The 10,512-nt window shown below is 30.9% G+C and overlaps 1 protein-coding gene across 2 annotated transcripts in view; it reads left to right on the forward strand.

The window, feature by feature from the left end:
• The window catches only part of LOC132740749 (uncharacterized), a 53,395-nt gene extending 43,775 nt beyond the window's left edge, over positions 1-9,620 (forward strand). For both annotated transcript variants that reach the window (XM_060728719.1, XM_060728718.1), the window contains exons 3-6: positions 23-112; positions 1,626-1,695; positions 2,768-2,962; positions 6,703-9,620. In XM_060728719.1, coding sequence (XP_060584702.1) covers positions 23-112; positions 1,626-1,695; positions 2,768-2,962; positions 6,703-6,917 — 570 coding nt within the window. In that variant the 3' untranslated portion in view covers positions 6,918-9,620. The remainder of the gene's footprint in view (positions 1-22; positions 113-1,625; positions 1,696-2,767; positions 2,963-6,702) is intronic.
• The last annotated feature ends 892 nt before the right edge of the window (positions 9,621-10,512 follow it).

Consider the following 10,512-nt stretch of genomic DNA (forward strand, 5'->3'; position numbering starts at 1 on the left):
AAATTTATGTCTTTTGTTGTAGGTTTTGGCTTTCTGTATTTTTGTCATCAACGTTGATTCAACATGCAGACAACGATGTAAACTTAGTCTTGAGCAACAAGGATACAAAACGGTAGTGTCATCTATTTATTTTTATAGTATAACCAATAATTTATCTCACTATAATAGTCACATTTTCACAACACACTAGTTGACAGATTAACCTTAAGACGAACATCACAATTTAGTTTTACGTAATAGTTGACAAATGAAGAACATTTTATTGTCGAAAACTTTTTTTCTGATGAAACAAATGTACACTGTGACAAGAATACACATTAATTCTTATCGATTTTGTACTTTTTGCATCTTCTTTTTGGCTATAATTACTATTTTTATTGTATCAGACTTTTAAAGCGCCCTTTTTATATATCCATACGCCCAAATGCGCGCTCTACAATAATATTAATCTAACAAAAAATACACATCAAGAAGCAACATAAAAGGCATCAAGAAATGCATTATAAAAATATGGAATATATTCAACAGGTTAAAGTAAAGTTTTCATGGTAAATTAAGATATCATACCCTATGTAAGTCGTCCAAGCAATCTTAGGTACATATAACGGCACCTACATAATTGAAAATGAAATGCAATTTTTTGTCGCTTAAGAGTAAATGAAATACACATTTTAAATATACTCGTACACACATATGACGTCACATATCATTACAATGACTCTTGTCTAGTTTAATTGGTATGCGAGTTTAAACAAGTGTGTTTTTCAAGATTATATGAAAGAGTCCAAAGTCTCAGTTTCTCTTAAGCTTGATCGTTACGTGTTCCATAATTTTGGCTAAAAATATTAAAAAATCTGTCTCCGTACATAAAGCAAAACACCATGGAAATTCAAGTGCTGTTGCTTTACCTTTTGATCCCAAATTTATCCTTGGTTCCTACACTTAAAGAATCTCTGGTTTGTGGTTTGTTCTTGTTTCGTCTTTAAAGTACGAAAACAGATTTTATACTTAATTCCTAACGTTTATTAAACAGGAGTAATGTGGTCAATCTAAGACGATCTCGTTTTGATTCCAGCTGCCGTGTTCTGGACACTTTATTATCTTTTTGCTGTAGCCTTACATGCAACATAAAAGGGGGAATTACAGTAGTCAAAAACTAGCTTTAAATATTTTAGGAATATCAATGTTATATTATACTACTTATTCTTCTGAAAGTTGTAAAAATTGTGCAGCAAACAAAGTGAAATTATTTTATTTCAAAAACGTTTTCGTCATTTTATCATTGCATAAATATTCTAATTCTGGAAAACCATAAATAAAGTTAAAAATTCCGCAGCTAAAATTTGGTAAGACAAAATGTATTGCGCTATGACAAAAAATGACTGAATCAGTATTTAGAAAAAAACGTGTTACAAACTTATTGTTATTTGTATATGATACAATATAATTAACGTTTTGAGGTCTTGATGAATGCGTTGATTTTCACACCTTGCTATTATTACATGGTCATTCATCAAGTTTGAGAATAGATAACATACAGATATTTAACTAGAACAATATTGTTGGTATTCATATTCTTTCAAGCTGAAAATATAATCATATTTTTTTTTATTTTATACTCCTAGTGCGTTAAAGCAGGTACAAAATGCAAAAAAGGCCCTAGCGGAATAGAAAGATGTTACGAAAAGGAACCTGGTACGATATGTTTTAATATTTATCTCCCTTAAAGGTACTTCTAGTAACAAAAGGCATTTCAAGAACAAGGCTTTTTGAAAACAGTTAATCCACACTTGTGTTATCATTTGTAATAAAACTTTTCATAATCATTAAATAGGTCATAGGGGGTTATTTGAACCGATACTGAATGATTTTAGCCGATTTTATACAGGGCCTAACGAGGTGATTTCAATCCAGCATTTGTATAATAAACTTTTCAATTTCCCACATCTGTATTCTATTTTATTAAAAAGAACTAATGAGTGGCCTATTATTTTTTATGAATATTTTCTCATCTGAATTAATCTAGTGGAAAACCGTAAAAGTTGGTTTACAAATGTTATCATTTTATGATTTTATGTGACAAACTGATTTATCTGTAACAATTACATATGGTAATTTCACAGTGAACTCTATCAAAGTACAATTTCACACTTTTCAATGACAACACTACTTTTTTAAGTTGTCCCCCATGTGGTACCTTAATTATATTTTAGCTTACAATTCAGACATTTTCAGAGCTGTTAAAAAACTAAGAAAAACTTGAGAAACTTGAGAAATAAGTAATCTGAAATTGATAAACAACTAAAATTTCAAACATAATAAACTTCAATACAGTTTAAATTCCTCAAATATCCTCTCTATTTTTTTTTTCATTTTGACAGTTGACAAATTCCCTTCCACAATTTTGCAAAACTGCTTCTCTAAAATGGCCATACGCTTCTCAAGGTTTACTTTTTCGCGACTCCGACGAATCTCACTCTGCACCCGTGTGTCAAGATTTCCTTATCATTCACATTTTCCTTTATTTCTGTGAACTTTTCAACAATTTAATCTTGCAAGATAATTTCATAATTAGTTAAATCTACATATAACTACATAATGGCTGTACGCTTGAGCGGCTTTGGAAAAATATATGCTGAACAACATTAGACCATTAACTTCTACTAAACATGTGTCATTTACATTAAATATTATAATGTGTACATAAAATAACAGCCGAGGCGATAGTCTGGTTATTTACACAAGTTTAACTGTTATTTTTATACAGTTGTAGTAAAGTCCGCTACGTTCAAAAGTTCTTCTGTGGAAGGCGAAGCCTATGAGCCATCCAACATTTTTGATGGTGACATGAATACTTTTTGGGCGAGCGAATTTGGCGAAGAGAAACCTTTTATCGAGATCACCTTTGCGGAAGAATATGTGATATGTTCATATATTATTAAAGGATTAAACATTGATATGGGTAAACATCATTTATAAATTTTGGCCGGTTGCTGATTTAACTTACACACAAAATAATTAAATAAGCAAACTATATTTTTTCATAAAATGGTGAACTACTTGCATCAGATCAAATTTATAATTGTAAAGATTAATACCATCAGTGTCAGTATGAATTGCAAAAGGGTCAATAGCATCATGATCTGTCTTGTTATGATGCTACTCAGTAATAGAAATGGCATCAGGTTATGGGTTATTAACAGAAACAGGATTTATATTATTATTATTATTATTATTATTATTATTATTATTATTATTATTATCATGTACAAGCACAAACAACATTAAAAGCAACAAACGGATTACACTCAGAAACATTATTATTTTAATAACAAAATGATTTCAGGTAGCAACATCATCATTTCCAACAATATGTTTATGAACAGCAAAATGCCTGTGATAACTATTACCACATAATTACCATCGGCAGTGTCATCATTATGTGCAGTATAGTGATCACTAGCAGCAACATTATATCAGCAATATGACCAATGATAACATGAAGCCAGATTATCATAAACATCAAAATCCAAACGATTACAACAAACGTATTTATCATTTATTACATAATTAAAATAAGCAATGATCATTAAGAGAGAAATGTTTAGAAACAGCAAAATGATCACAAACAATAAAATAATTAACACAACAGTTAGCACTGTACATAAACAGGGAAATGATCACTAACACAAAATGCTAAATATCACAATGAGCAATGTACATAAACAGGGAAATGTTTATGAACAGCAATCAAAATGACCACTCAACATAAGATGCTTAACACCACAATGAGCATTAATCATCAAGAGGGAAATTTTTTTAAACAACAACAAAATTATCACTAAGTACATAATAATAAGCATCACAATGAGCAATGATCATGAACATGGATATGATTATAAACAGCAAAATGATAACTAATCACAAAATGCTAAACACCACAATAAGCAATGGACATCAATAGGGAAATGCTTATAAATAACAAAGAAATCACTAACCACGTGATATTTAGCTTCACACCACAATGACCAACGATCATCAACAGGGAAACGTTTATAAACACGAAAATTATCACTTTCGAAAAGATAAATAACACCACAAAGAACAATGATTATAAACTAGTAAATGTTTATAAACAACAAAATGGCCATAAATCACAGCATACTGAACACCACAATGAGCAGGGATAGTAAACTATGAAATGTTTGTAAACAAACAAAAAAAAGATCACTAACCACATGATACTTAACAGGGATATGATTATAAACAGCAAAATGATAACTAATCACAAAATGCTAAACACCACAATAAGCAATGGTCATCAAAAAGGAAATGCTTATAAACAACAAAGAAATCACTAACCACATGCTATTTAGCTTCACACCACAATGACCAACGATCATCAACAGAGAAACGTTTATTAACAGAAAAATTATCACTTTGGAAAAGATAAATAACACCACAAAGAGCAATGATTATAAACTAGTTAATGTTTATAAACAACATAATGGCCATTAACCACAATATGCTGAACACCACAATGAGCAGGGAAAGTAAACAATGAAATGTTGGTAAACATAAAAAAAGATCACTAACCACATGATACTTAACATTGCAATGAACAATGATCAAAAGCAGGGACATATGTATAAAAATCAATTAATGATCACTTACCACATAAAACTTAGCAGTGCAATGAGAAATGATTTTTCATTATAAACAGGAAAATGATCACAAACAATAATATGTTTATGCCCCAGAAAAGCGGCATATCAAAATCGCAATGTTCATTAGTTTGCCTGTCTGTCTGTGCGTCCACATTTGTGTACGGTCTGTTACAGTGTGATGCATAAAGGGAGTCTGAAAAAGCTTAGCAGAAATGTCAACCAAATCAGGACATCTTGAAACGTTCAAGAAACACGTCCGTACCTCAAAGTTTAAGTTCACACTAACATCTTAAAGTTTAACCTTATTCAAATCCGAGTTTATAGGTACACACATTGGTATTTGGACTGTTACTTTGTAAGGGATCGATCAACAGTTTGTAAAATAACTTGGAAAAAATGTCTACATCATCAAGACGACGTGTAGCGTCCAAGACCTATGTCCCTACCTTAAAGGTCAAGGTCACACTCACATGTTGACGTTTTACATTAGCACAATTAAAGTGTAAAGTTAAACACATTCGTGTCAGGTATGTAACTTTTTCAGGCATCAAAGGATTTTAAAATCTTTGGCACGAATATTTACAACAATCAATATAATGTGTCGCATCCAAGAACCATATCCTTTCCTCAAAGTTTAAGGTCACACCAGCATTTTGAATTTTCACATTATCATAATAAGAGTTGATATGTACACACTTTCGTGTCCGGAATGTAACTTTGTCATCCATTGAAGGATTGAAAAAAAACTTTCTACCATAACGAGACGACATGTCCCATCGATGACCAATGTCCTTACCTCCAAGGTCAAGGTCAGACTGATAGTTTGAAGGTTATTATTCTCTCAAGAAGAGATTAAAGACACAATATACTTCATGTCCGACTGTAACTTTTTTCTGCATCATTTTGAAATAACTTGGCACAAATGTCTACAACATCATTACAATGTGTCGCGGCTCATGCTAGTGCTTACAAACTTGCACAACATTCGTGTCCGGACTGTGTCGTGCGTTGAGGGATTTTGAAATAGCTTGCAATAAATATTAACCATATCACTACAATGTGTAGTGTCATAAAACAACGTCCATACGTCAATGGTCAATGTCACACTTACAATTTTGAGGTTCACACTCTCACAAAAACAGTTTATATATTGACATGTCCGGATTGTAACTTTGTCAGGCATCGAAGGATTTTAAAAAGACACTTGGCAAAAATGTCTATCACATCTAGACAACGTGTCTGGTCCAAGACACATACCTTACCTCCAAGTTGTTCAAATCACACGTATGAGTTGAATGTCCTCAATTTAGCGATTTCTTTTATTGGATTATTTTTTAATACTGTGGCACAGGTTTCTACCACATCCGGGCTAATTGTTGCAGCTAAGGCCCATATCACTACATAAAAGGTCAAGGTCACACTAAGAGATTAAAGGTGAGATACACATGTGTGTCAAAAATGTATCATTTCCATTCATTGAAGGTTTTTTTTAAATAACTTGGCACAAACGTCAAGCACATCATGGTGATGTGTTTCATTTTCACCAGAAGAGTTTGAAGCTGAACAATAGTTTTTAAACTGTTACATTATCATACATTGAAGGATTTTAAAATCACTTCGAATCAGTGTCTTCCATATCAAGATATTTCGTCGCATCCAAGACCCGTGCCCCACGGGGGACAGGTTGCTATTATAGCACTTCATTTCCACATAACAATATTGATTATTAGAAGCAGTATCGTGTTTATAATTAGTCTTACGGTCACTTACGACATGAAGAAAAAATAAAAAGTTACAAAAGTCACAACAGACCCAGCATGTTTATAAAGTACAAAATAATTGATAACAACATGATTATAAACAGCATTATTATCACTCACAGCAACACCATAATTAAGGTATTTACCAAATGGCAAACAATCATTATTTCTATCATAAGAATTATTTTTACTTAACAAGAAGAATGATATTTTTAATATCAATAACTGAAATTTTATTAGATTCAAAGACAGCTAAACATTTCATCTTTTTACAGTTTTTTCAAATGCTGGCAGATTAACACATTTTGAAATGTCTGTGGACGACATTATGCTACCAGAATCTTCATATACATACAACAGTGAAGCTAACATTGTCACAGTTACTGGACCTGAAAAAAGCGTGAAGAAGATAAAGTTAATGCGTTTCAAGCCACCAAATTTGGCTGGCGAATGGGGCTTAGCTGTAGTTGAATTAGAACTTTATGTTTGATTATAAGGATAAGTTATTAGATAATGTTAAGGATAAATTGTTATATCAAACGTCAATAATGATATTGTGGTTGACAGTGCATAATTCAATTAAAACCGAAAAACCCGGTTATTTATCCATGAATTCAATTTATTTAATCATTTATTGAAAACTTCATGTAAAAACACTATATTGATGCGAAACACAAAGTGAATACTAAATTAGTGTATGATACTACAATATGTATCCGATAAGCACGAGGCTTTTCTTTTTTAATGCATTCGTCATAAAATTGGTGGGACATAAAGTGTTACCCTGTGCCGTCTTACCGATCTCCCGCAGTTTCGTTATTCTGTCATGATGATGAGTGACATTACAAAAATGACCACAAAACGTAGAGAAAATTTACATCACATAAAAGATGACTTGTTTATTTTATAGATATATTAAAACCTTATGGCGAGGTCAGACACACACATATATACGTTTTCAATGTTTTCAAAAACGCATGTATATCGATCAATTTACATTTTAGCACATACGTATTCATATATATGTATAGCATTGTGCACAATTATACACGGCATTTAAGGCTTCCACAACATTTTTTTTTGGTGAAAAGTGTTTTCTTGGAATATTCTATCTATAATGTCAAAAAAATTGACTGTATGCTCCTTGTTGACATCTCTACAATTTTGATTCTTTTGAGAAGTTTATTAAAATCATTATATTTCGTTCATTATTTTAATAACAGCTGCACGCATTCAACTGAAATTTTACACATGGATTTATCATACTTCCATTAGGAAAATGTAGGACAAGCTCGAATTAAGTCACGGTCCTACAATTTCTGACTTATGCTTTTTGAAGAAATTTTCAGTTTCCTTTCATTATATCCCCAACAGTTGTACACAACTCAATTTTGACATATGAATAGGTCAAAGGGTAAAAGTCGCAGGTCAACTTCGAATTTAGGAATTTAGTCATGTTTCAATAATTTTGGCAGAGTACTGCCACTTTGAATTTAAAAAATAAGACAATTTTAGTTTCCGTTCATTATCTACTAACCAGTTCTCAAATTGAAAACATGTATATGTCATTGGCATGTGCAAATCAAGTTTGAATTTTGTCATGTTTTTTTTCTGTTTTTCTTTTTTCTTTTTTTCTTTTTTTTTTTCGTTATTCCCTTTTATTTTGAAGAAAAAGGATATTTTGAGTGTATTTTCATTATCTCTGAAGGAGTTGTACACAATCAACAAAAATTTGACAAATGGATGTGTCATAAGAAAGCGCATATCATGTTTGAATTTGGGCATGATATTTTGCCCTTCTGAGCTTGATGATAAAATAATATCGGTACGTCAAGAAAAATGCACATATTACGTTCGAATTTGGCCATGCCTAAATAATTAAAAGCAGAATTATGTCCCTTTAACTTTGAAATAAAAGGGGAAATATTCCGCTTCCATATATGTTCTTCCCAACAGTTGAACATATTCAACTTTTTTTTAAATATTGTTACGTCATAGAAATATGTAGTTCAAATTCGAATTTACTCATGGTTTGATAAGTTTTGCAGAAGTATGTCCCTTTAATTTTGGAAGAATTACGAAATTTCCAGTTTTCATTTATTATCTCTCCACCCCAACAGTTGTTCACAGTCAACTATGGATTCAACATATAGATACGTCAAAGGATTGCGCAGCTCATGTTTGAATATCATTATGATTTAATGTTTGTATGCACAGTAATGTCCCTTTAACTTTAAACTAAACAAACAACAACAAATGTTCAGTTTCCATCCATTTTCTTCCCCACTGTTGTACATATTCAACCCTTATTTAATATATATTAAAATAACTTATCCCTCTTAAACTTTGAAAAAGAAATTTTTCGGTGGATATCTGTTCATTTTCTCTTAAACATTGTACACATTCAACTAAAATGTGACATATACGTAGATACGTCAAAGGTATAAGCAGGCCAAGTTTAAATTTTGTCATTGTTCGATGCTTTAGTCCCCGAACACTCAATTTTAATGAATGAATATATATGTATAAGGTTGGAATCGCATGTGCAGGTATTCATTTATAAAATATATGTCAAGTACGTAATGGTTTCAGTCCGATGATTTTTGACAATATTAACCTTCTTGATCATAGAAAAAAAGAAATTTTCAGTTTCTGCTCTAACTATTGTAGGATTGATGTCTGAGATTGACATTGCATGTGCTTGTATTTTACAAGGAAATACATGTTCTAATTTGGTTATGACAAAATGTTTTTTGACAGTTTTCCCCCTTGAACTTGGAAAATATTTAAAAGTTCACAATTTCTAATCATTAGCTCGGCTTCAAATATGCAAAATGCAATTTGAAAAATAGGTTTATTCATTTTTCGTGCCGAGTGTTGACTAATTTTATTATGTCATACATTATTGGTATTCTATTTATCATGTTTCAATTTTTAATATGTTGTTCTTTCTTTAAATTCAAATTATAACAATTATCTGTAAAAAACCTGTCAGTAATAAGTCCAGGGTATTATCTATAAGAACAAGTCCAAAATGTTTTAATGAAATGTAAAATTGAAAATATCTTTTCTATTCAAAGTTTTATCAGTTTAATACTTTAAAACAAGTTAGAAGTAACAATAATCATTGTCAACATTTTATTAATATATTTATTGATGAGATGACTTAAAAAGCTTAGGAGGCACTAATAAAGTAGAAAAAAATATCAGGCATGCGCTTTTTTAACAAGGTATGAAAATTAAAATAATCGAAAATAAAATATGACCAAAACATGCATTTCTTAACAAACATAGGATGATGATTTGCCACAAGCATCCTGAAAACTAGCATATGAGCTTTTCGGCTGTTCTTACAAAGAACTGTCATCCATTGAGAAGTTTGTTCACACATGTGACACCAATGCATGGAATGGAGTTTGAATCCACATGACATTCTCATAAATCTTAGAAATCAAAACGGTTTCATCTCGAGTGATGAGGAAGAGACTCCTGACCTGCTACCTGCAATTTCAAGCATTTCACTTAGTGATGCTCATGACATGGTCAACAGACTCAAAATTTTTCAAACGCATCTCTCATGAACATAATTGAAGAGTTGAATGAACAATTGACACACATGTCTGTGATGAAATGAAAACAACAAAAAATTGGTGTTTTTTTAAATAAGCAGAGAACAAATTGAACATCATTTTTTCCTAACAAATTTTAGTACATGTACATCAAAAGAATTCTTAACCTTTATCTATTTTTTATTCTTCTGTATGTGTTTTATTGTAGATAGTGTGTTTTATCAATTAAATTGATTTTCAATAATGTATTGTTTACAAACAGATTTATCAATATAAATTACATTTTTAATCTATATGTTACTTTTAGATACTAATGTTCTGGTGTAATTCTTATTCTTAACAAATTGTGCATGTAATTTTAATATTGTCTTGTTTTTTTATAAATGCTATGTGGTATGATTAATATATTTTAATATCAATAAAAATATAAACAAACCCTCTGTATGGTACTATCCTGCTTTTCAACAAAATATTGTCAAAATACGTTCAATTATTAACTGAATTCTGTAGATACTG

This window comes from Ruditapes philippinarum, unplaced genomic scaffold (genome assembly GCF_026571515.1).
Source record: "Ruditapes philippinarum isolate M1 unplaced genomic scaffold, ASM2657151v2 ctg2345_1_1_1_1, whole genome shotgun sequence".
NCBI classification, from domain to species: domain Eukaryota; kingdom Metazoa; phylum Mollusca; class Bivalvia; order Venerida; family Veneridae; genus Ruditapes; species Ruditapes philippinarum.